Source organism: Malus sylvestris, chromosome 4, assembly GCF_916048215.2.
Source record: "Malus sylvestris chromosome 4, drMalSylv7.2, whole genome shotgun sequence".
Taxonomy (NCBI): domain Eukaryota; kingdom Viridiplantae; phylum Streptophyta; class Magnoliopsida; order Rosales; family Rosaceae; genus Malus; species Malus sylvestris.
In genome coordinates this window covers 18,703,913-18,731,189 of record NC_062263.1, presented here as the reverse complement: position 1 = coordinate 18,731,189, position 27,277 = coordinate 18,703,913, and the positions used below count along the sequence as shown (strand labels likewise).

General features: G+C 38.6%; 2 protein-coding genes, 3 long non-coding RNA genes and 1 pseudogene across 6 annotated transcripts in view; 5 read left to right on the top strand and 1 right to left on the bottom strand.

Annotated features, from left to right (window-relative positions):
- The window catches only part of LOC126618843 (glutathione S-transferase L3-like), a 56,483-nt gene that overhangs the window by 4,536 nt on the left and 24,670 nt on the right, over nt 1-27,277 (top strand). The gene's annotated exons all lie outside the window — the stretch shown is intronic.
- LOC126618841 (glutathione S-transferase L3-like) overlaps nt 2,034-27,277 on the top strand; it is a 49,914-nt gene continuing 24,670 nt past the window's right edge. Inside the window, exon 1 of the mRNA XM_050287036.1 lies at nt 2,034-2,322. Within this exon, the coding sequence (XP_050142993.1) occupies nt 2,312-2,322 (11 nt within the window). The 5' untranslated portion in view covers nt 2,034-2,311. The remainder of the gene's footprint in view (nt 2,323-27,277) is intronic.
- Nucleotides 2,429-4,716, top strand: LOC126618628 (glutathione S-transferase L3-like; annotated as a pseudogene).
- On the top strand, nt 8,363-10,176 carry LOC126618853 (uncharacterized). The gene is made up of 4 exons (XR_007621879.1): nt 8,363-8,511; nt 8,589-8,697; nt 9,275-9,338; nt 10,094-10,176. It is a non-coding gene; the product is annotated as an uncharacterized LOC126618853 (long non-coding RNA).
- Nucleotides 10,431-11,360, top strand: LOC126618849 (uncharacterized). Of its 2 annotated transcripts, none has more exons than XR_007621873.1 (2): nt 10,431-10,622; nt 11,101-11,360. It is a non-coding gene; the product is annotated as an uncharacterized LOC126618849 (long non-coding RNA). The 2 variants fall into 2 exon arrangements; XR_007621874.1 differs by having other exon boundaries at nt 10,431-10,819.
- LOC126618851 (uncharacterized) lies at nt 13,877-15,315 on the bottom strand. The gene is made up of 3 exons (XR_007621877.1): nt 15,104-15,315; nt 14,898-15,020; nt 13,877-14,348 (listed from the first exon to the last, which is right to left on the bottom strand). It is a non-coding gene; the product is annotated as an uncharacterized LOC126618851 (long non-coding RNA).

Genomic DNA, 27,277 nt, shown 5'->3' with positions numbered 1-27,277 from the left:
AAACTAGGATCATAGGAGAAGACCCACATTTACATTGGAGTAAAAATAAAATAATAGCAAAATTAGATAAAAGAGCTTATTGACCTCATAGATAGTAAGCCTAAGCAAGTAGAACTCAGATCATTAGAAATAGTTGAGCAATTAAGATTAGAAGTTCAAAAAAATTCAATTATTGCAAAATGAGTTGAGTGAACAAGTAGATAAGTTGCATAATAAAATAGATAAATTATTAGTTTAATGACCGATTCTAGAACTAGTAGAAAATATATCCAAGCTTTGAAAGAAATTAGTAAGCTAGATAAAGAACCAGTAGGTTTAACAGATTTTTCAACACAAGTAGCTAGTAGTAATATTCCCATTAGGCAAACTAATTTAATTATTCAATTACTTTTAAGTTTGGCTAAAAAATTAGATCAAGTTGAAGAACAAATACCATAAATAAATCAAGTTTTACATAACACATCTCCATCACTTCCACCATTTTTGTTAGAAAAATTAGAAAATTTAACTTTAAGTACAAATAATCATATTAGAAGACCTAAGATAAATCATTTTGATAACAGAAAATGGAACTCTTTAAGAGAGAAAAGAAGTAGTTAGAGTTGAAGATATTTATCCAAATGAAGAAGAAGCACAAGAATTTATTAGAAGATGATTTGAGAAAACACAGAAAAATAAATATAATTTGTACCAATTAGGTTTATTTGAAAATAGAAGTAGGATTGTAAGTAGCATCAGTCAAGATGAAGTTAGATGTATTGATAAAGAAGTTATACTTAATTTACTTAGTAAGGAAGCAATTATGCATTTGAGAAAATCAATCAGGTACAATACAATTACAAGATTATATAGCTAAAAATGTCTTAGAATTTCCAGGTAAGTTAGAAGACAAAAAACAGTTACAAGCATTTTTAGGATTGTTGAATTATGCAAGAAATTTTATCCCTGATTTAGAAAGAAAAATAGCAGTATTACATAATAAAACTAGCAAAATAGGACAAAAATATTTTAATAGTGAAGATATTAAATTAGTTCAAAATATAAAAGAAGAAATTACTAAACTTAAGCCATTAACATTACCATTAGATGATAGTTCTAAAGTAGTCGAAACAGATGCTTCATCATTAGGATGAGCATGTATACTATACCAGAAAAAGAATAAGGAGTCACCAAAGTCTAACGAACAAGTTTGTAGATATTCATCAGGAAAATTTAGTGATGTACAACCAAGATTACCATTAATAGATTTAGAAATTTTAGAAATAATTAACTCACTTGAAGCATTCTCTTTATTTTTACATAATGAAGTATTTACGATTAGAACAGATTGTCAAAATATAGTTTCTCATTATAACATACCAGATTCGCATGACAAGCTCGATTAAATAGTCGGATGACCATTATAACAACTAGACATAAAACCTTGCACATGGAACTCGACATGTTTTAGCATGACGGCCACTCACAGTACAAGTATAAACTCTTAACGGCTGAACTCAGAGGTACCTTAGTTAATATCCATTTATTTGTATGGCAAGCATTCAACTATAACAGAATGCTCGAACAAAGTATGATTGTCACACCCGATCCCGACATACATCCATGATCGACACGTGACAGAAGATTGTAGGGGGATGCCAGGAAATACAAACTGGAATACTGAACTGAATATATATTTAAGAAAAGGTATATGGATTAGTAACCAAATGTAGTGATAGGATGATCACATTTAAGTGTTCTCTTCACTTTGTTCTAAATTTAAATTCTAAAGGAGCTACCTAACTTAGGTAGTTTTACCGGACATCCTTCACAAAAACACAAGATTTTATTATATTTTAATTGTATACAAATCGACTCCATGCCATTTTATTTAATGTGAGAGGTGTTGTAATTAGATAGTCCTATGCTCCACCCTAGTTTTTAGACTCTTCCAAACTTGTTGGTGGCCATACATTACCGACTCACTAGTGACCAGCAGAATGATTAGTTCACACTATTAAAATTCGGATAAATTCGTCATCCTTAATTCTCCTCTCTAATCATCCGACCAACAACAAAACCCAGATCAGGCGAGATACTCAAAATCCAACTGAGAAATCAAGTCCACGACACTTATCATGCACCACCATAAGTCGCGCATGATCAGCATATATCGTATCCTTTATATGTAGATATTATTTCGTCACTGCTGCCGACTCCACCGCCACCTCACAGTCCTCTATAAAACGGCCACCCACTTTGTACGGACACATTCTGCGCCAAATTCTGATTGCCAAAAAAAACACAAAAAATCTCTGCAGAGAACCAAAAAATGGCGTACAAGTACGATTTCTCATTTTCGTGGTCTTTCTTTTTTCTGGGTCCATCTGAATTTCTGATTTTTTTTATTGTTGTAAAATTAATCCAAGATTGTTTTGTTTCTTGGTGTTGCAGGCATGAGGAACTTCCTCCACCGTTGGATTCCACTTCCTCCCCCCCCCTCTCTTTGACGGCACTACAAGGTTTACCTCTTTCCTCCACTTTTTTGGTCTGAAATGGTTGGTTACAAATCCCATTGCTCAACTGATACGTTCAAATACTCACGATATATACTGAAAAATGATTATTTCAGCGTTTGAAATTTGTAATGTGATCATTTCAGCCAATTTTCCCAAGATAAAACACATTTTTGAGGCTGTTTTCGCCTTCTGTCTCGTCCGAATTTCAGTTTTGGCCACCTTGTTTTTTATTTATCTCATTTTGCTCACTGTTTTTGTTCACTGAGTTTCGTTTTGTTCAGTGATTACCATGTTTTGATGTGTATTGGTTGCTTTTTGTTTTGAAGGCTGTACGTAAATTACACAAGTCCATTTGCACAGCGGGTTTGGATCACTAGGAACTACAAGGTTTGTTCTCTTTTTTCACCATATTTTTCGTTTTTGGAGCTTCTGGCAAAGGCCCTGAGATCATTCAATTTGTTGTTTGAGGAATTGGCTAATATGATGAAATACAAATCCCTATAGCGGAAATGATTATTTTTCATTATATTTGATGGATATGTCGTGGTTATTTGATTTAAATCATTTCATGAATTGGTAAATTGAGAATTAATCAGAACCCATGTCTTAGTGTTTGTTTTTGTCGAAATTTTTTGAGTTGCAGGGTTTGCAAGGCAAGATTAAGTTAGTGGGTATAGATCTTGAAAACAGGCCTGCTTGGTACAAGGAAAAAGTCTACCCCGGAAACAAGGTAAAATATTGAGCAAAAATTAGTGTTCTCTTCTTCTTTGCTGCCATTGATTATCTGTGGAAAATTTGGTGAAACTGGATAAATCTCTTGATTGATTATTTTTATAGGTGCCATCTCTGGAGCACAATGGAAAAGTCATTGGAGAAAGTCTTGATCTGATCAAATACCTCGAAAGCAACTTCGAAGGGCCTTCACTTGTCCCCAATGTAAGATATCCAGAATTTGATTGTGCCTCAAGTAACATGACTTTGTCTTCTCAGAAATTTGACCAGAGTGATGCTGCGAAATTGTTTTTAGGACGACCCTGGGAGAAAAAAGTTTGGCGAAGAATTATTAACTTATGTTGTTACCTTCGTGGGGTCCTTGTATCGCTCATTGAAAGGAGACACGGTAAAAGCAGCTGGTAAGACTTGGAAGATTCTCCCGTTAGTGACTTTTTGTTGATGAATATACGCTGAAGAAATTTGGTTAACTGCATCAGATGAGCAGTTTGATTACTTGGAAAATGCTCTTAAGAAATTTGACGATGGACCATATCTTCTGGGTCAGTTCAGTTTGGTAAGTTGAATGTACAATGTATCTACATGCCAATTAATGTTTTCGCATTTCTAATAAAATGAGCTAGTAGTAACACATAAGTGCTTAAGTAATGGATACAAATTTGTGATATCCAGGTGGACATAGCCTATATCCCGTTCGTTGAGCAGTTCCAAGTCTTCTTATCAGACGTGTTCAAGTATGACATCACAGCTGGGAGGCCTAAACTAGCAGCATTCTTGGAGGTACATTAACAAGTCATAGAATTGTATAATGAATGTCATGGATTCCATTGTCTGAGCTTTATCCCATGTACGGATGACTGTCTCTCATCTGTTTAAAAACAAACTTAAACGTTTCATGAGACTAAGCTAGCTGTTCAAGTGGTTTCCGAGCAAGAACTCTAAGCAAAAGCACTCCGTTAACCACTATCTTAAAATCGGATTCGATAGAGGACGTGCTGCTCTGTAATATATCTCATAAAGATGGTGATTATTATGGTTGTTATATGTCCTTGTGCAGGAAATCAACAAGATTGTGGCATACAAGGTAACCAAAGCTGATCCAAAGGAGATTGCTGCAGCGTACAAGAAGAAATTCCTGGTACATTCTCTTTTGCTGACCTAAAATACGAAATTTGTGCTCAGTCGTTCTTTCTATATTCATTATGCTGGTTTGATAACCTCTGCGGAATACTTTTCGTTACAGGAGCAACAGTAAACCTGCGAAATATTCTGCTGCGGACGCCGTATAAATAAGTGGCTGAGCCCCTGCACAGATTGTTCGTCAGCCTAATTATGTATGCACATTATGTAGTCTTGTTATAGATACGGACTTGTGTGTATTTGGATATGTAATAGTGTCTTTGTTACATGAATAAAATTCGGGTCGTCGGATTCTGTTCGGTGTTCGGGTCCGGCCTCTCGTAATCTATCAACAATTTCTTCAGAAGAGGGAAGTTCCTTTGCAAAGCAAAGAACGATAATTACCAAACAATATAGTCCAAACAACGTTGGCCAAATGTTTTTCCATATATATTTTATAAGTCGGAGTTCTATCTATCTTTTCTTACACTACTCTCCAAATAAAACAAGGCAAAATGCTTCTAATATCATATCACATCGTAATGAAAAATACGTATACTAATCTGAGATGGAAGAGATCAACAAATTACATGTTCCAACAAAAAAAAATTAGGATTTGGCTACAATATCAAGTATTTGTTTAATATAATCATCATCTCAACTGTCAAACGATAATTGCATGAAATACATATATTCACATGAATTATATATGACTGTTAGATGATAACTGTTGGATTATAAAGTGTATATTTATTTATTTTATTGTGTAAAAGAAAAAATCAATGGCCACGGGTCCCGAGTTCAAAGGTTAGTCCATGTGATTGAGCAATTTTTCTTCTTCTATGTAATCAGAACAACATTAATTGTGCTGTGTCATTATTTCACACAAATTGTAATGGGTATATTTATTTGTTTATTTTATTAATGTACTAACAAAGTTGAAAAACTTGACGCTCACTATACTAACACGTGAAATAATACAACATGTGCAAGTGTTCCCAATACACAAAAATTTGTCCAAGTAATTTACTAGTATGGACTAAATGGCTTTCCTTAGGGAATCTAACTCCTTATCCTTTATGGAAATTACTAAACCGGAACTTACTAGTGCGGGTTAAATGGTTTTCCTTATTGTTTGGTCAAACTAACTCCTTATTTTTTTATGGAAATTACTGAGAGTTCATTAGGCAAGTGCTTTTAAACGACTGAAAACACTTTTAGATAAAATATTTTTGGAACCAAACCTTAGTAAAAATGCAAGTTAATTATGGAAAAGCACTTAAAGTGCTTCCAACAAGAAGCATGTAACATGTGCTATTAGCATGAAGCACTTCAAGTGCTTTAAAACCAAAAACATTTTCTCTAAAAGCGCTTTCAGTCATATAAAAGGACTTGCCAAACGAACCCTAAATTGGTTTTCCTAATTGAAATAGGTTTAACACATATGTGACTTGCTCTCCAAGTAACAACAAATCAATCCCTTCCCTCCCTTCCCATATATACCCACTCAACCCCTTCATATTCTTTTCGTCTCTCAAAAGCAAACTACAAAAGCTAGCAAAACCATGTCTTCTTCTGAAGTAGGGCTTAATCATGCGAATGAAATGGCAGAGGCATCCGCTATCTGTACGGCGACGTCTGGTGGAGTCCCCGGCGTCAGTACGTACGAGGGTCTACTAATCCGGGGACTAGTGACAGTGTCAATGAAGATCTCCTAGCAGCATCCAAGGTCGAGGTAGACACCATGATGAAAGTTGTTGTCAATCCTGACAATCACCAAGAGTGTTCTATATGCTTGGAAGAGTTGGAGGTTAATATAGGACATTCGACTTCATCTGGAGAAAAACGTGATCAAACAGACGAATTTTGATGTGTTTCAAATTAGAGGACGCTCGTGAGTCCCTTGGCTTCTTCGTGTCCAAATGTCAGCTTTTTCTTATTTTCTAGTGATGAAATAAAGAAGCAGTGCGTGATGCTGAAAAGTGACGTTTTTGGGCTTAATTGCGATTTTTGGATCCCAATATGACCTCTATTGGGTGGCCTTCTGGAGAATTGTTCATAATATTCCAAGCTAAGGGACTTTGAACACTTCTTTAGAAGGCCACAAACTCAACAAAGGCCATCTTAGGCTAAAAAATCGCAATTAAACCCAAAAATGTCACTTTCCTGCATCGCTCGCTACTTCTTTATTTCATTGCCAAAAAATAAGAAAAAACTGAAATTTTTGATACAAAGAAGCCAAGGGACTCACTAACGTTCTCCAATTTGAAACACTTCAAAATTCGTCCGATTGATCACGTTTTGCTCAAGAGGAAGTCGAATGTCCTATATTGGAAATATAGTGCAAAGTATCAAAACTAAGATTATGACAAAATATATAGTATAAGATCGACTCATTAGAGGTGCCAAAGTCACCGTGATGCCTTGTGACTGCGCACGGTGGTTTTCACTCTTTTTGTCTCCAAGACTGGTTGCCCAAAAGTGCTTCTGCCCGCTCAGCAGGTTTCCGTTAAGCTGATCATCCCCAACGACAACCAAGATGAAGCCGAAGACGACGACAACATGAATCACATTAGATTATTCTGCATGTACAATTTCTTTTTATTCATAACACAAAATTATGTTTGTTGCCCTTTGTGCTACAATATATATATATATATCCATATTTCTCAAGGTGTGACTTGCAAATTTTTTTGTAAAATTCAAGAACACGTATTAACAAAATATGTTACTTCTTTAGAAATCATTTTTAGTTAAAAGCACTTCTACTAAAATGCTTCTATCTAGAACTACATCAAAATTTTAACAGAAAAGCAAGTTTTATTGAGAAAGTACTTAAAGCGTTTCTTGAAAGCACGTGCTTCTTTAAAAAAACATTTCAAGTGTTTTTCTTTTTATTTTTACTTTTTAATTCAAAAGCACTTTAAAAGTGTTTTTAGTTATTTTAAAAACATTCCAAATATGTTCATAAACCCTGAGGACTAATTAAAATGAAAAGATTAGTCCAACCACATTGGCTTCAGTTGTAAATGAACCACTCTATATGTAGATTATAAGTTCTTTTTCCTTCCTTATTTACTTTCCTCCAAAGCAAGGCAAATTGCCTCTAATTAATTAATCATCCACAAATGTAATTTTGAGATGGATCCGTTGCTTCGACACCTCCTTCTCCCATGTTAAACTTCTAACAATTTATTTGTGCTGATTTACAAGTTTTTCATCTTTGTAATTGGGCATGAAAATTGTTATTTTGTGTGGAAACACACACATACCGACACACATATATTAATCATATATGTTTTCTACCCTAAAGCTTTTATGTATCCTTCTCTTTCAAGTTTTGGAAAAATTTAACAACGAAGCATATGTATTTGCCACGGTAAGTTCAAAGTTCAAAATTTAACAACGAAATATAGTGCTCTTGGATGACCACAGTAAGTTCAAAGTTCGTTTTTCATTTGAATTTTATAAGTGTGGTTTTTGTAGGAACTTTTCCAATTAAGGTTGTAAGGTTGTTCAAGAATCAAGTTAGGATTAAGATTGTAATATCTGGTTAATTAATACTTAAGTCTACAGATACATGGGAACCTCCATAATACATACTCCTACATTATGCATATACTAAAACCCAGTTTTTAAGCACCGTTCATTAACAGTGAAAGGGCAAATATGCCCTCGGTTTCTGCTTGGTTACCTGTTTTGATACCCCATTTGTGTAGTGAAATGTCAGTAATGCCCCTCATTTGGGTTCTGCGTTGGTTCTTTGGCCAGTGTTACAACCACCCCTTATTTCCATTTTATTTCTAATTTCCCCTAGAACATTTCAAATCTATCCATTTAATCCCTTATTCTCTTTTAATCCTAACCGTTGATCTAGATTCCATATCTCTCCTAAACTGCCGCATGGCAGGTCCTCAACTCTTTTCTGTTTCCCCTCTGCCGGAGTCTTCCCTCTCAGACATCTCTCTCTCTCTCACGGGATCTCTCTTCTCTCCATTTCTCTCCCTGCACCGTGACTAACCCAGGAAATCTGCATGCAACTCTAGTGTAGACCATCTTCATCATCATCTCCGTTGCACCATATCTCTCTCTCTCTGTCGCTGTGAGGTCGAGGAACTCAGAGAAAGGACCTCCGACGGATCCCTCCATTCTTTCCGGCTAGGTAAGTTTGTTTACCTTTTTAATTTACCATTTTGGTTGCTGGACGTTGTGTGATGAAAACTATGTTGTTCTTCCAAGGTTTTGAGGACGATAATGGCACGGGGGAAACTCACCCATATTTTCCGGCGAACCCGTGACCTTTAAGGGTTTTTCAGAGCACTCATGACCGTTTCACGGCGAAGAAAGGGTATGGAAATACTCTACTCTCTTTCCTCTTCATTTTGGTGTATAGTTTGAACCCTAGTTTGCTAGGAAACTTACGGCCGAAGCTGTAGCAGTTCCGGTTTTCTCTTCCGATCAGCACGGAGGCCCTTCAGGCAGCTTAAGACACACACGGGCTTTGGGCCCGTAGACAAAACCCAGCCCATTTCTTAATATTAATTTCTATTATTTGTTTTAAAGGCCACAAAGTCTTGGGCCTTTATTATTTACAGAGGGTTTGAGGCCCGGCCTTGTGTGTGAGGCCTTTGGGCTGTGCAGTGCGTGAGTGTGTGTGTGTGCATGCCGTGCATGCGTATGCATGCTGTACATGTGTGTATGTTTGTGTAGTGTGTGTGTGTGTGTCTGTGTGAGTGTGTGTGGTGCACATGTGTGGGTGTGTGTGTGTGGGGGTTTGGCCTTAAACCCAAACCATTATTCTTCACCCTAAACCCTTTTAACCCATTAGACCCTAACCCATCCAACCCAAATCCTTTATTTTATTTAGTTCAAGCCCAAATCCTTTAGAAAATCCTTTTATTTATTTATTACATTTTTGTGCTTAGGTGAAGTTGCTAGTGAGGAAATTCTTAATCCTTATCCGCACAACTCTACTGCTAAGGAGTATCTGTGAGTGGACCCTTTCTAAAATTTGCATAATTTCATAGTTCAAATGCATAAATTAAACGCATGCCTTACGAGTTTATGAACTGATTTTTATGTTAAGCATGTTTATGAAATATGTTGTTTATCGTCTCGTTTTTTGTGAGAAATTAATTGTTGGCCTATATTGAGCTATATTTTAATATATTGTATTTTCTATAAAAACCATGAGCTGGTAGACTATCTGATGGATGACAATAGGATGCTAGAACATGTTTTAGAAACCCTTCTTTATAGTATATACGATGGATGACTTTATACTATAAAGTTGTTATTTATGAAAGGCGTAACTATTTATGCGTGCTTAGTGGACACTATGCCGCCTGGGGCGAGGATTTGGTGTTGGCAGATAAGCCGGAAGAAATAATCTCTAGCTACGGGCTGAGGGACACGGAGCAGGCATTAGGCCGGGAGGTGGTAATCTTTGGCTACAGGCACAGAGACCACAGTGCTGGCATAGGGCCCGGAGATATATTTAATTCAGTGATCTTACTAGTAGAACATTATGCTACGAGATGATTTATGAGACGTTTGATATTTTGTGTTTCACGATATGTCTCCTGAGATATTTTTGGCATGCTAGGATTTTCATTAAATCTATCACTTATTATGCTAGTAGTTTTCTTTATATAAACTGTGGGAGTTAGTATCTTAATAACTGTTTTATTATTATTGTACATATGAACTTGGTCCACTCACCTTTGTTTTGCGCCCCCATTCAGGTCTTAGAAACGAAGACTACGACACGATGTACGAGGCATTCACCTACCAGTAGCAATCTATCACCCACTTGTGTGATATCTGTAATGATCTTTCCTTTTGTCAATCTTGAATTAGATCGTGTTCTGTATACTCTAGACATTTCCTTAAACTTTGTTTATTACTCTTAGATTCTAATGACAATTCATGCTTATGTTCCTCCTAATCATTACTCTTGTAATCAATAAATGACTTTCGTCACCCTTAGGTGTCGGCCAGCACGTGCCTATCCGGGTATTAAGAGAATATTGGGGTCGCGACATGTTAGCCAGCCCACGTGTCAGTGATCGTAGTCTCTTGTGTATATGTATAATTTTCTCCGTTTTTCCTCCCATTTCCCATTTCTCTCTGCGTTTCTATCACTTTCAGACCTCTCTTTCTTTCCTTTTCAAATCTCAGCTTCGGTTGGTTGCCGATTTTTGTTGGCTCACTTTTGAATCTTGCTTTATGTCCTTCTCAGCTGTTCGTTTGCTCACTGAACACCAAATCAGTGTAATGTTCTTCAACTTTACAATTTTCTTTTGTTCGAAACTACGGGTTTGATTTCATTAGATTCCAAAATTTAAATCTTTGTTTGGCTCAACTTTTAAACCCAGATGGTGTTATGGCTTTTGATGAGTGATTATATCGTAGAAACCAAAATTATAGGGAGAGAGAAACGACATAGAAAGGATGGAAGATAGAAACGGGTACGATGTTTTGTATTAAATTTTTTTTCAAATCGATTTGGGGTTTGGTTTGGGTTTGGTGATGATGGACTATTGACCTGAACAATTTGGTAAAACATTCAACAGGAGGCAACCAATTTGATTTGTTGTTTTTCTGTTTAAAATTGAAGAGTCTTGGTTAATTTTGGTAACAAAGAGTGTCTTTTATACCAATTTGTTCCCTATTTCTACGATTTTGTTCGTGGCCTTTTGAGATTTATGATTTGGTTTTTTTTTTTTTTTGTGAACGGTTTGTTTTGTAGGTTTCATTTATACAAATGTGAGGTTATACAAAGGTGAGGACAACTTGGCTACTACATCATTTCTTGCTGCTTGAGGGTAAGATTTAGCTGGTTCGGTAGTGAGTTGCAAAGTTGTGATGAGATCTTAAGTTAATTTTTAATCAATGAATTTGAGAGCATCTTTATCTGTTTATTTTGTCATGTTCTGTTTGGATTGGATTTTAGGCGCCGAAAATTATGAGCTAAATTTTATTTTGAAATGGGAAGGATAATTTATATGATCTTTGCTTGATATTGTTGAATTTGGCATTTCCTCCTCATATGAAACATTTCGCATTGTTTTTGCTGTAAAACTGGGTTATGTGTCGTGCTATAACAATGATAACAAAAAGTAGTCGTCCGATGTTGATTTCATAATTGTTAACCTTTGCATGTTTTTTTTAATTTCAATACATTTTGTTTCTTGCTCAATGTTTTTGCTGTAAAATTGGGTTATGTGTCGTGTTATAACAATGATAACAAAAAGTAGTCGTCCGATGTTGATTTCATAATTGTTAACCTTTCCATGTTTTTTCTAATTTCAATACATTTTGTTTCTCGCTCAAATGTATCATTATTTATTTCTGGTGTGATTAACTAAATATTTTAAATTTACAATGCATTTTATATGATGTGTGTTACAACTTTGATCAATGTTTGGGATTGTGTTGAATTTGGACAATTCATAGGGCAGAAATAAATGATTCTTTATTTTCAGCAAATTGGATATCAAGATAAGATATCGTTTTTCAAACATAGCTTGAGCAGATAGTGTAGTGAATCCATTTGAGATGGTAAACAGAGATATTTCTGCACAATGGTGACCATGTTGTGTTGTTTGTAAAAGTTGTATTCTCACAACGGACTGAAAGCATGATTTTTTAGTGTTGGATCAATGTTGGATATAAATAGTGACAAGACATTTCAAAGAGAAATGAAAGCATGTTTGATGACAATTAGTCATTTAATTATTACATACTTTGATCAGTTTCTAGCTAAATGAATCTTGCTTTGCTTCTAAGTGATGAATTGTGTTTTGATCTAGAAAAAATTTAAAATGAAGAAACCTTGGGTTTTCTGTTTTGATTTAGCGTGTTTTCTTCTAATCATTGTTGTTATCCCATTTTATGATATCAATAACTTTAGCTGGTTATTGGTATAACTTTAGTTATATTTTTCCAAGTACTAGCACCTATCCAATTTTTCTAACTGTGTCTTTTTAAACTTTTATTGGTGATTTAATCTTTGTTAATCCATATTGTGTTTCGGTGTTGTGTTGTTCTGTGAAAGTTATGTTCTCGAAATGGACTCAAAGTATGATCTCTCAATCTTTTATCAATATTGGATATAAATAATGACAAGACATTACGAACAGAAATGGAAACATGTTTAATAACAATTAACCATTTAATTATTACATTCTTTGACGAGTTTCTTGCTAAATGGATCTCGCTAACTCTGGTAGATAAATTCTGTTTTGAGTCAAAGTAAATTTTAAATGAAAAAAAACTTGGGTTTTATGTTCTCATTCAATGTGTTTTGTTCTAATTGTTGTTGTTGTTTTGTTTTATGATATTCTAACCGCATGTTTTTAAACTTTCATCAGTCATTTAACCTTTGTTAACCAATAGTGTCTTTTGGTGTAATATTGTTTTGTTAAAGTTGTGTTCTCACAATGGGCTCAAATTATAATTTTTCATTGTTGTATCAATGTTTGATGTAAATAGGAACAACATACAAAGACAAATGAAAACATGTTTAATGATAATTAACCATTCAATTATTATATGCTTTGATGACTTTTTTGTTGAATGAATCTCACTTTCTCTCGACTGCATGAATTTTGCTTTGATTCAAAAAAATAATAATGAAAAAAACCTTGGGTTTCCAGTTCTGATTCAATGTGTTTTATTCTAATTGTTGTTGTTGCCCCATTTTATAATAAGGAAAACTAATGAAAATGGTTTGAAAACTTTGAATTTTAACGATAAGGACAAAATAAAGGGTAAAGTGAATAGTAACTGACACACCCTAACCCGAAGACTAGGACGTGTTGGCCGTCACGTGAGCGTGACGTAACCATAAACGCAAGCGGAAACGATTAAATAAAATACGAGTCAACGAAAACCACTAATTGCAGTTATTTACAACCTAGCATTCTATGTGTATAAGAGTGTACTAAACACACATAAACAGAGCATAAGCGTCTAGGTGTAGTCAAGTAGGATCATAACTAATTTACAACACCCTCGGGTGAAATCCTACATTTATTTAGTCTGTCAGAACGCCGAAGCAGTCCTCGTAGGCCACCAACGCCTCAACTTATCAATTAGAACCTGGAGGGGCGAAAAACAGAAAACGTGAGTGGGCGAAAATAAAGTTTTTCCAAATCATTTCATAAATCCACATTTATAACCCCTTTTTGGAAAACCTGTATACTTTCCCAGAAAATAATATATAGCATATATATATCTCAACCATTTTGATCATCAATTTTATAACAGATTCAATAAAGAATGTACCATGCCAATTTCGACAGTTTAGTATGAATGCATTGACATAATATAAATCAGGTAAAAGAAAGTAATCAATCGGAGGCCCTCTAATGGCCCTGAACGATTGAACCTAGAGCTCAAAATCTATCACTATCACTCTGCCGGAGTCACCTCTGTGACCTGTCCGGCCTTCTGCACATAAGTCGAAGCCACCTAATGTAGTCTGTACGACTTAATGGTTAATATTACGCTCTAGTGCTTCTCTCATCAATCATCTGTACACATAATCTAGGGTCACCCACCAGTCGAAATCTCACTAACACTCTACAACTGGCCTGTCGCACCCACTCCGCGTGGACTGTGCGACCAGCATCTACTTGGATCCAAGGCGAGCGTGCGATGCGGTGAATACTATAAGCACTAAACCATGGTGCAGGATTTGAGCTCAATATATATCATCAACATGATAACACTAATTAAATACTTACATGTGCGTTCACAGCACCACCTTACATATATGCATCATACGACAGTTCATAATATTCATAACATTCTATGCATGGCAATCAAATCATATTTCATTTCATTTCAATATACTTCTCATTTAAATTTGATTTCTGGGGAAATCGAGTATATAGGTATATATATAAAAACAAATGCCCACTCACTGGTATGTCGCCGGGTCGTAACCCCCTTGACGCCCCTGGATGTGCTCGTCCTCGTTATAAGTCCCACCTAGAAGTGAAATAACTAAAAACGTCATTTAACGCACAATTAACGCACCTAAACCAAACTAGGTAATTAATTCTTCATACGATGCTCAAATTGGGTATATGAATATACCACAGTGACCTACACAACCTCAGGATCATCCCCATATTTTTAAAATAATTTTTGGAGGTCTCACGCGCCCCCACACGCCTGACGTGGCACGGACCTACGCGCCCCCCACGCGCGGCCACGTGACATGCACACTGACGGCTACAGTGAACGGCGTTAGGGAATATTCCGTCAAATCCTAGTATATTCCGTTAAAAACTAACGGTTTCCGTTAAAACTAACTAACGGCGTCAGAATATTCCGTCAAACTTGACGGAATATTCCGTCACCTTCAACCTTCAGCTCCGGCGACCGTCGCCGGCGCCGGAAACTGGGAAAAATTTCAATTCAACTAATCTCACTCGTTTTTCGTCCAATTTCTTCGCATTTTATACCAAAATGAAGCATTTAACACCTACTATCACGTTGGAAGGTTTTTAAGGTCCAAAAACAACAAGATCATACCTTTCCAAATTTCACAAAACTCGGCCAACCTCGAAACCAGTGATCCCGACGTCCATTTTGTTCAAACGAGGCACTCCGAGCCTCCTCGTGACCTCCTTAAGCTCACTGTGAGCTTTGTTTAACCTAAAACACGGCCATATTAAAGTTTGTGAACAGTGCAAATCCACGGGGTGTTTTGAAACTAGGGTTTTTGAAATAGAACTCACCTGAAACTTGTACCCCCGTGCTCGTGAAGTTCCCAAGATCACGATGGTGATCTTAGATTGGACGTTCGTGTAGAATTGTGGTTGTTCTTGGTGTTTGCCGTGAGTTCGAGAGTAAGAGAGAGAGTGAGAGAGAGTCTGAAATGAAAGAAGAAGAGAGAAGAAAGGTTACGGGTTTTAGGGAGTGTTTTGAGGGTAGGAGGTCCTACCTAAGTCCAAATATAATTTAACACATACAAATATAAATCTAACCCTAGTTTAGGATCTTAAAGTAAAACAAACACCAAAATTACGCACCTTAATCCCGTTTAAGGGCGTTATTGTAATTTCACGTCCTCGGTATTTAGTAATTCTGGGACGGGCTGTGACAGTAACAGAATTGACTTTTTAGTGTAAAAATATGGTTTTTCGTTAAAGTGAATAGTACCACGGGCTTTTCATTAAAACTTCCTTTATAATATGGATAACTCTTGGTAAATAATACTATGAGCTGAATTATATTCTTCAAACCACTCACATCTATCCAATTTTTTTGACTATGCCTTTTTAAACTTTGATGGGTGGTTGCATGAATTTAGTTTTGATTCAAAAAAAATATTTAAATTAAAAAAACCTTGACTTTACTGTTCTGATTCCTTGTGTTTTCTTCTAATTGTTGTTGTTGCCTCGTTTTATGATATGGATAACTCTTAATACTTGTCATTTACAATATTCAAATTTAAGATCGCTTATTCATAAGTGAATAAAATATCATTAAGTTGTTGAACATCAATGTATGCGACGCGACGAACCAACCAAATATAAAATTATGAATAAAACTTTATTAATTAAAACGAAAGATAACACTTCAAATTCGTCGAGACGGCTATATAACCGTTACGATTATATTATGACAAACCTAATTCTCACATTAAATTACAAGCTGTATTTATAGAGAAGAAAACCTAAGAAATCTTAATCCACATGGGCTAGGCCCCAACCCAAACAATAAAGTAAATAATAATTTTCCAGCACCCCATGTCAAAGTCGTGGAGGTATACATGAGGTTGCCATTAAGCAGGTGCGGATGCAAGCTTCATTAGGTGGACACGACAAGACAATTTCCATTAAGTGTACACAACAAGACAAATTCTGTTAGACAGATACGACAAGACGGGCTATGTTAGGAGGACACAACAAGACATCAAGCAATCAAGCGAGTGAACAATTCTTCTTTTCTTTTTCCTTTTTTGTTTTTTGTTTTTTGTTTTGTTTTTCAGCAAGTGAACAAGCAAGCGAGCAAATGAATAATCCAAGTGAACAAACAATCCTAGCAATCGGGCGAGTAATCAAATAGTCACTAGTCTAAGCATTCGAGCGATTATTGTAGTGGCAACAATAGGCAACAAACACAAGACCAATAACAACGTGTTGGCCCCAAAAACCTTAAAACAACCAACTTTTTTTTATCCTTGCCCATGTGTACCACCAAAAAAAAAAACCAAGGGTAATGTTAGGAAAACCAAATTTTGTAAACCATATGACATGGTTGTTGATGATTGGATTATTACTTAAAGGTTGATTAACATGCTTATTTTCTATAGGTGACACATCATTTAGCTTCTAAATTTGATCTAAAATTTTGGTATATCTAGCATTAATCAAAATTGTAGACTTAAGTAGTAATTAGTAATGAACTAGAAAGGAGTACTCGCCGTGGGTTTAAAATTTATATTATATAGTTTACGAATAATGTAAAAATAGTTATACAAATCCTGGTCTATGTACATGCAAAAACTATTACAGTCATCCAAAATAGTTTGGTAGTTGTATCTGCCTTTCAACTAGAACCAGGAATCGAATACAAAAAGCTGACAGATGCTAGTGCACGGACATGCAAAAAATATTGTCAAGTTTTGAGGAAAGAGAGATATTTACATGTCATAAAACACTTGGAATAGTATTGACATATATTAACAGACGATATTATATGCTTATTATGAGTGGAGCAGCTGCAGTTTTGGTTTAATATTCTGATCATTAACAAAACAACCTAATCACAGAAAAGAAAACAAAATATATTTAGTTAAAGTTTGTTTTTGAATGTGTTTACAATGGAAGAAATGATAAAGCTGAAGTATATTTACCTAGTCTTTTTTTTTCAGGAGTGGTGTCTCGTTTTGCATCAGTTGGAGACGATTTTTTTTTCCAACTCACTATTTTAAATGGGAACTTAGTGTTAGAATATATGGGTACATGATGATTTAAAATTGGCAATTATAAAAAGGAACATAAAACAAACCTGTGTTCACCATTGGTAAAAAGAGCTTTCCTGATGGATTCTCATTTTCGTTTATATAATGGTCCACTTGTTTCTTCCGTTAAAGTGGAGGATGACAAGGTGGTGGAAGACACTGTAATTTCTTGGGGCAACAGTTACGGAGTCACTGGTTCCATGACTGTATCCTCAAACACATAAATGAGGACATCACTTGAATTAAAAATGTTTCTTCCGTTCCTAAATCGAAAGTGATTTTTTTTTTCTGCCCAATCAACCTTAGAAACTCGTTTGGCAATAGTTGTTGTCGCCCAATCTTTGATTCAATACCAAGTCCTTGCATGGCATACCAAAAAGCTTTTCGCCAGATTTTCCAATTATCAGAGCATTGATTTCATTGGTGTCGTCCTAAAAAATCAAATTGACTTTATACCTATATTAAAAAATGAAACTATATGAGGCAAAATAACTTGAAATTGAACATATATAGATAGAAATAAAACAGAAGAAAGTATTGTCAAAAATCAGGAAGAGTAGTCACTAGTAGAAAAAAGCTCATCTATCACGGTCGATGCTCGTGGTAGATTGTAATCCACCACGGACATTATGCTCGTTAGTAATCTGGATGTGATAGAAAGTCACAGATTCTACCACGGGTTATGCCCGTTGTCAATTGTAATATAACCACATATTATGCCAATTGTAGAAGTAGATCTAACACCACGTGCACTATAACCGTTGTGGATTACAAATTGGTCACGGCTAATGCTCGTTATAAAAAAATTTCCAAAAATAAAAAAAAATTAAAATATTGTTCAATAAATGTATTATACAAGGTTTAAAATATCGATGATATCGGAAATATCGGTAGTCCAAAAACACGGAAATTTCGATGGAAATATCGGGATATTATCGATATCGATAAAAATTGAATAAAAACCACGGAAATTGTAAGAAAAAATTGGAAATTTTTATTGAAACTTTGCAGAATATTTATTTAGTCAATTATCTATTAGTTTATCACAAAAAATTGCACGGAAATGCATTGCATGATGGATTTAACTGATTTAAGTTGATTATATAGCGAGCTGGTAAACATTGTGAGTGTAGAAAATATGTAGTAATTAATGAAAGAAGTTTAAACACACCATAATCATTTATATATAATGAATTAGTACAATATTTTACACTTTATACATTGCATAGTAAGATACATGAGTGAATTAGTACAAGCCTTGCAGACATCTTAACTACCATATAAATATTACAGGGTAAATATGTAATCACAAACACATCTGTAACGAGTTGGATAAGGCCCAGGTGCGTGGTTGACAAAGGGAGGGGTTCGAATCCCTCTATGCGCAAATAAACAATGTGATAAATGATGACTCGCCTGCAAATAAACAATGTGATAAATGATGTGACTGTGGGGAGAAATTAATGTGAAATTATTGTAGACATCGAAATTTCGGTAAATAAATGTTGACCGATAAATCAAAGTTTCAACGCTCATGTATTACATAAATTTTACACGTAGCGTGTGACTCAACGAAAATTGAAATGAGTTGGAAAAGTCATCAAATAGGACACGTGTCAACACCTGGCAGAAACGACTTATTTCATCTGGAATATTATATTCAAAATTAGGCCTTGGAAATTTCTATAAATACAAGCCCATTTCATTCATTTAAAGAAAACCAAAATCATTAGGCAAAAACTCTAGAAGCTCTGAAGCTCTGAAACTCCGAAGCTCTCAAGCATCCAGGTTCCCGAAGAATCAAGAAAGCGTTCTTCGTTCATCGTTCTTCCAAGATCAAGCCCGACGGCCCTTGGATCAACAATTATCCACCTTCAAGCCCAAGCCTCAACGGCCCCTTGAAGAAAGCGTTCATCGTTCATCAACTGTTCATCCTCAAGGATCAAGCCCCAACGGCCCATTTGGATCGACAACATCAACAAATCCGCTCATCCGCTGTTCATCAAGCCCAAGCCCCGACGGCCCTTGAAGAAAGCGTTCATCGTTCATCACTGTTCTTCGAGATCAAGCCCAAAAGCCCTCGAAGATCCGTTCAAGCCCAAAAGCTCTCGAAGATCCGTTCGTCACTGTTCTTCGAGTTCAAGCCCAAAAGCCCTCGGAAATCCGTTCATCACTGTTCTTCAAGATCAAGCCCAAAAGCCCTTGAAGATCCGTCAATCACCATTCTTCAAGATCAAGCTCAAAAGCCCTCGAAGATCCGTTCATCCTCGTTCATCCAAGATCAAGCCTCGACGGCCCTTGGATCAATCGCATATCCCACAAATCAACACCTTACGGAGATCGAATCAGAGGATCAAATTTGAGAGAGATTGTAACCCAAAACTATCAAACACATTAATATTTGTTTATGCACGTCGTTGTTCTTGTCTCTTTCGTTTCAGGAATTTTCCGTGTTCACAAATTGGCACGCCCGGTGGGATCATCTCTGCCTCTCATCTCTTTCTCCGTTCAAGAAATTCAAGCGCACTTCCAAAATTAATGGCATCAAGGAAGGCTCAAACTGTTCCCGCAACCGGCGCAAAGAACAAAAGCGTCATCGTCGCAACTGGTGTCACTTTGGGCATCACGACTCGAAGCATGGCAAGAGCTACTTCTGCCGCCTCTTTCACCTCTGCATCAACTCTGCCAAGGGAACAAAAACACCCAAGGCACGAGCCTTTGATCACCTTAGCCTCACTAAGGGTACCAATGGGGGAAAGCCCAAGGAAATACTCCGAATCCATGCTATCTGATGCCGATTCAAGCGACAGTTCAGCCATGCAAGTCATGACCATTGGAGCAACTTCAATCGATGAGTAGCTGGCTCAAATGAATGAAGCAATCGCAAGGCTAACCCGAACTGTGGAAGAAAAAGACTTGCAAATTGCAGCACTAGTCAACCGACTGGAGGCGCAGGACGGTGATAAACCCGACCCAGAGGATGATCCACTAAAGGGAGGAGCTGGCGGAGACGAAGAACCCCCGGTGAAGAAAATCGATGGGAAGCCGGAGCCAGACCAAGCAGCGGCACTTATGGGATCTCTTTCTATCCAGCAGCTGCAGGAGATGATCACCAACACCATCAAGGCACAGTACGAAGGGAGCTCACATACCTCTTTGTTCTACTCGAAGCCCTATTCCAAGAAGATTGATGCCCTAAGGATGCCAAGGGGTTATCAACCACCAAAGTTCATGCAGTTTGATGGAAAATGAAACCCAAAGCAGCACGTTGCACATTTCGTCGAAACTTGCAATAACGCAGGGACGGAAGGAGACTACCTCGCCAAGCAGTTTGTGCGCTCGCTGAAAGGAAATGTCTTTGAGTGGTACACGGACCTAGAGCCTGAGTCCATCAACAGCTGGGAGCAATTGGAGCGGGAATTCCTCAACCGCTTCTACAGCACCCGCCGCACTGTGAGCATGCTAGAGCTAACGAGCACAAAACAGTGGAAGGACGAGCCAGTCATTGACTACATCAACAGATGGCGCACTCTAAGCCTCGACTGTAAAGATAGGCTCTCAGAAACCTCTTCAATCGAGATGTGCATCCAAGGCATGCAATGGGGTTTGCAATACATCCTTCAAGGCATTAAACCACGGACTTTCGAGGAATTGGCCACTCGCGCCCATGACATGAAGTTGAGCATCGCCCATCATGGGAAGAAAGAACCGATCGCCGACTACAAGAACGACAAAGTTCTTGGGACAAAGGTGGAAAAGGCTGCATGGAAACCCACCAAGGAAGCGATGACGGTCAACACATCTCCCGTCAAAATATCCACACGAGGCAAGGCGATTCAAACCGAAGGCTTTCGTGATCAAGAGATGCGTAGACGCACTTTGAAGGAGCTTGAGGAGAAAACTTATCCATTCCCCGACTCTGATGTGGTTGCCATGTTAGAAGACTTGTTGGAAAAGAAGGTGATCGGTTTGCCTGAGTGCAAACGGCCGGAAGAGATGAATCATACCGACAGTCCAAGATACTGTAAAGTCCACCGCTTTATCAGTCATCCGACAGAAAAATGCTTCGTGCTGAAAGATCTCATCATGAAGCTGGCTCAAAAAGGAATCATCGAGCTAGACCTTGACGATGTAGTGAAGTCAAACTATACCACCATCACTTATGACTCTTTCGACACAAAGTTTTCACCTCAACCGCTAGGGGCATGCTCCAAGTCAAGCGAAGTTAAAGGATGGACTCAAGTCACTCCTAAGAAATTGCACAAGAAGCATACGTCTCCTCCACAAGTCCGCCAATCGGAAAGGGGGCAAAACAGCTCTTGTCAACCTTCAAAGCAACATGAACATGTTGAAGATGATAAAATTGCGACACAAAGATCGTCCGTTGCCGTCACGATGCGTGATTTCTTGCCTGAAGACTTCTTCAACTACTCAGTCAAGGCTCCTTGCTATGAAGATTGCGAGGAACGACTCTCTCAGATCGCTTGACAAACCAAAGCTCCTGGCATGCATGAGCCTAAACTGCATGGCACAAAGCTCCTTGTCTGCAAGAGCCTAAACTGCAAGACACAAAGCTCCTTGTCCGCACGAGCCTAAAATGTAGGACACGAGGCTCCTCGCCTGCACGAGCCTAAACTGTATGGCACAACGCTCCTGGTCTGCACGAGCATAAAAGGCAATACCAACGCTCCTTGTCTGCACGAGTTGAAACTGCAAACGACACCAACACTCCTTGCCTGCATGAGTTGAAACTGCAAACGGCACCAAAAGAAAATACCAAGAAAAAAAAATGTATTTCGAACTACGTTTTGACTTGATCTCTTTCTTTGGAAGGGTACGTAGGCAGCTCGAGCATTCAACTTTGAGTTCAGTCACATCAAAATATAAATAAATGTTTTATTAAAGAAAGTCCATTTTATTTTAAAAAAAAATGAATACATATGTTTCTGTATTTTCAAAAAAAAAAAAAAAAAAACAAGCGGCAAGCCCAAATTTCTTATGGTGGGCTAGATTGATAAAAAAAAAATATATATATATATATATATATATATATATATATAAGCCCACAGATAAACGGGTTCAAGTCCAGGCCCATTTCTTTCCTTGTCCATCAATTACAAATCCAGGCCCAGTCTCTCCGCGGCTCTCACCTGTCGTCACCTTCACAGATCCCACAACCCACACATTTTCCACTTCTCAGAAAAGCAAAAAATAAAAAATGGAGCTTCGTCTCCATCTCTGCACATCTCTGCTGCTGCTGCTGCTATCATCAAAATCACGGCCCACTTAAATCCCCAGTACCGCGAAGCAGCGAATTCCATTCTCTCCGAGGCCGAGTCCCTCTCCCTTGAATCCCAGATTCTCGAGTTCGTCCCCGCCTGCTGTACATGGTGTGCACACCCGGAGCGAGTTGGCCTTCATCACACCACCATTCAACAGTAGCACCATCAATCCATTTCCAAATTGCGGATGGTGTAACTAAATCAGTCCCCTGCTCCTACATCGAGTTTGCTGAACGCCTGGTTCTGCCTCAATACAGCAATCTGCCCCTTGACGAGGTTAAAGAACATCACAGGCGAGATAGATTTGAGGTTGGAAATGCCGACAAGATCTTCGAGAGCACATCAAAGGAGCAGCTGACCAGGAAGGCTGAATGAAACAACAATCATCCTTTATAAAGATGATGCGGATTTCACCATCAGAGAACGACCTGTCAAAGAAGAAAAGGAACACAAAACAGAACCTCTCTTGGATTTTCCGCCCTCTCTGCCCACCAGCTTCAGCAGCAAGTGCAGCGCCAGTCCTCGCTCGACCCCAAGAGGAACAACTTGCGTTTCAGCTTCGGCAAGCAGTCCTCTCTCGATCCTTCGGCAAGCAGTACCATCACGACCACCACAGAAGAAGAACGCGGAGAGAAAGATCGGAGATCCCAAAACTTTTTCTAAGATCGCGATGACGTCATTCCAAATCCACGCTCCATGTTGTCTTCAACATTCAGTGACGAAGAAACGGCGTCGTTCTTCAGCTTCCTCGACATTGGTTTCTACTGCAGGATGTTATGGGTTAGGGTTTAGAACTTCGTGCAGGACTTCGATCTCGCCGTCTCAGTCTCCCTCTCCGTCTAAATTCGATCTCGCCATAACTCCATCAATGGCCTCCTCATTTTTCTTCCCTGCAGGCTTGTCTCTTTTGCCCATCAGTCTCGCTTTTATGCAACGAGCGACACTCCCCTCCGCAGCAAGCGGTGTAACAGGTGTACAGTGGTTGTGGTTAGTGGTGGTGCTCAGTGACAGTGCAACGAGTGTACGGTGGCTCTATACTAGGTGGTTGCGATCGGTGGCTGTGCTCAGTAAAGGTAGTGGTGGAGCTTCTTCCTCTGCATTTCCGCCATGGCTGCTGCCTTTGAATGAGATTGACAAAAACAAAGTTTGTCAATACACACCCAAAGGCCTCCTCCATCTCTTGCCTCGCAGCTGCCAAACAACTTCAAAGACCGCTGTCAAACGACTAGCCGGCCGAGAAGCGCTTCCTCAAACTCCAACTCTCCGTCCGTCTTCGTCCGCTCCCTGAAAATTCCTCTACCCACCACCCAAATTTATACAAAAAGAAATACAATTAAAAAAAAAAAAAAAAAAGAGGTGGTGCATCTGGCACCACGTGAAAAAGAGGAATGGTTGATCAAAGATGGGGTACAGCCCCATGGCAGATCAAAAGTTTCTGATGGTGCATGGGCATCATGTGCAGAAAGAAAAAAAATTGTAAAAAATAATAAAATAATAAAATAATAAAAAAATTAATAAAAAAAACGATGGAACTTGGTGCATCCAGCACCAAAAGAAAAACTAAAAAAAAACAAAAACAAATGCATAGAGAGAAATAGAAGGTCCATTTTATTTATTTTTTTGGGGAATTTTACATAAATTTGCAAAAAAAAAAAAAAAAAAAAAATCAAATCAAATCAAATCAAATTTACAAGAAGGGATATTCAAGAACGATCAGGTGCCGCCTCACAACTCGGCGGAGCTCCAGGAAGAAAAGGCGCCAGAGGTTGGCTGTTTGAAGCCTCAGCAGTCGGTACAGCCCCAGAAGACGAAGGTAAATGCTGCTGGAACAAACCCACAAACCTCCGATAATCAAGTAAAATCTGACCATCAGATTCTTGCATCTGGTCAATTTTCCTCTTCATGTTTGTGGCATAGTTGTGGGCGAGCTTGTCCAACTGCTTATTCTCATGCTTGAGCCCTCTAACCTCCTGTTTGAGACTCATCACTTCAGCCGCCAACGATTCAACTTGACGGGTTCGAGCGAATAGGCGTTGGGCCATGTTGGACACAGAACCTGCACACTGCACACTGAGAGCCAGAGAATCCTTAACAGCCAACTCATCAGACCGTTTGGAAAGTAGTCTGTTATCTCTGGGAGTGACAAGGTTTCGGGCCACCACCGCAGCGGTCATATCATTCTTCACCACCGAATCCCCAACGGTAAGAGGACCAGTAGGGGATATGAAGGATGGGCGCCATATGTTGTCTGGAGAAGGCGTGACTGCCTCTTCACCAAGATTCAAGTCAAAACGACAGTTGGAGGGTCCAGACATTTTCAAAGTGTTGAAGAAAGAAGAGATCGGACAAATCAAGATCTTAGAAGTGCAAGAAGGGAGTTTTCACAAGCAAAAATTCAAGTGTGCTTTGAAACGAATTGCGTGCCTCTATAAAAAATCAGCACTCGACGGGATTTCAGAGATAGAAGAGGCGAGCTCAGAATTCGAAGAGACCATTCAAAAATCGAAAAGGCAAGCTCAGAAATCGGAGAAGCATCTTGCTTTTCCAGACGCGTCGGCACCCGTCACACGCAAACTCAGCTTTGCGGAAATCACGGGCAATTTGTCGAAGCGCCGAGCTCAGAATTCGAAGAGGCCAATTCAAAAATTGAAGAGGTGCTAGCTTTCTCAAAAGCTGGGCTTGCTCGGAAACCACGGGCGATCTTCCTTTCCAGACACGTCAGCACCCATCACACGCAAACTCAGCTTTGCGAAAATCACGGGCAATTTGTCAAAGCGCCGATCCCAGTTATCGAAGAGGCGCCAGTCTTTTTCAGCCACATCAGCATCCATTACACGCAAACTCAGCTTTGCGGAAATCACGGGTAATTTGTCGAAGCGCCGATCCCAGTTATCGAAGAGGCGCCAGTCTTTTTCGGCCGCGTCAACACCTGTCACATGCACACTCAGCTTGGCGGAAATTATGGACAATTTGTCGAAGATTTCTGATAAAGAAGAAAGCACGTGAAGCCATATAGGTCAATCACGCATGGGTTGCCGACACGAGTGAAAGAATAGTACCTCTACAGGTATCAAAGAACTTCCTATAATTGTCTACCTTCGCCTTCCATAGCAAGGCAGACATACAGAGCCTTTCTTCATCTCAAAAAATGCTTTCCCAACGATGCCTCTCAAGTCATTCAATGTTCCTTATTCCTTGGGGCACCTTTGCAAGCCAATGACTCCAAAGCAAAAGTATCTCATATCACCAGGGTAGAAAGCAAGAGTATCTCATATCATGCGTTCTCCCTGTCTTTTCCTTTGTCCTTGTTCCTACCTACAAAGACAAGGATAAAGAAAACAATATGCCGGAACTTCCACTCAAACTCGGGTAAGGAACCGACTGCTTGGAACCCTTCCCTGATTGCCTACCTAGCACCGCTCTTGAGTACTCGCCTTCCACTGCTGCTGTACTTTCAAAGAAGCTACCACATCTGCCTGGAGGACAGATAAGGCAAGTGAAAATGATACCTTGCAGCATGTGGAGACAAGGTGCAGAAGGAACAAGCAGAGAAGAATGTTGGTCTGCACGGTCAACTCAGTAGAAGGAGTCCAAACTGAGGAACTCGAGAAGCTGCCACATCTGCCTGAAGAAACAAGCAGAGAAGAATGCAGCATGCACAGTCAACTCAGTAGAAAGAGTCTGGGATGAAGAACTCGAGAAGATGCCGCATCTGCCTGAGGACGGTGAACTCATTTTGACCCTCAAATTCTTGGGTCGACTTACTAGGCGTTGTGGGCTGCATGTGTCGTTTCACCACCCTTGAATCAAATCCTTAAAGATCGAGTCACCAACTGGAAGAAGAGCCCATCAATCTTGAAGATCATACCGTTGACCAAACTGCTCAGGTGTGAACTAGAAAGATTGAACAAAGCAACAAGTCGTCACCTTCACCTCGTGCCTGCTTGCCATGTGTTCGAGTCAGCCTTCAAGAATTAAGCCTCAACGGCCCTTGAAGAAGCTTCCAGCCAAATTCAAAATCAAGCCTCGACGGCTCTGGAAGAAATCACAAGTCCGATTCAAGATTAAGTGTCTACCACCCTTGAATCAAAACCTAGTTCAAGAATAAGCTGTGGAAAATCAACAATTGGAGGAATCCAGAAAATCCTCCAACCCAGTTCAAGATCAAAGCTGTGGAAAGTCAACAAGCGCAACAAAATACGTGCCGATTCACCCACTACCAAAGCCAAAGATCATCTACCACATGAAGCTCCTTGTGGTCCAATTTCAACCTTCAAGATCAAGCCTCAACGGCCCTTCAAGAAATCTCAAGCCCAATTCAAGATCAAGCCTCAACGGCCCTTGAAGAAATCTCCAGCCCAATTCAAGATCAAGCCTCGACGGCCCTTGGATCGACGTCTACAGTAAGGGACTTCAAAACGCATCTCCTACACGCGACAAGCACATGTACACGACGCGACTTGAAGTGGGGGCATTTGTAGACATCGAAATTTCGGTAAATAAATGTTGACCGATAAATCAAAGTTTCAACGCTCATGTATTACATAAATTTTACACGTAACGTGTGACTCAACGAAAATTGAAATGAGTTGGAAAAGTCATCAAATAAGACACGTGTCAACACCTGGCAGAAATGACTTATTTCATCTGGAATATTATAT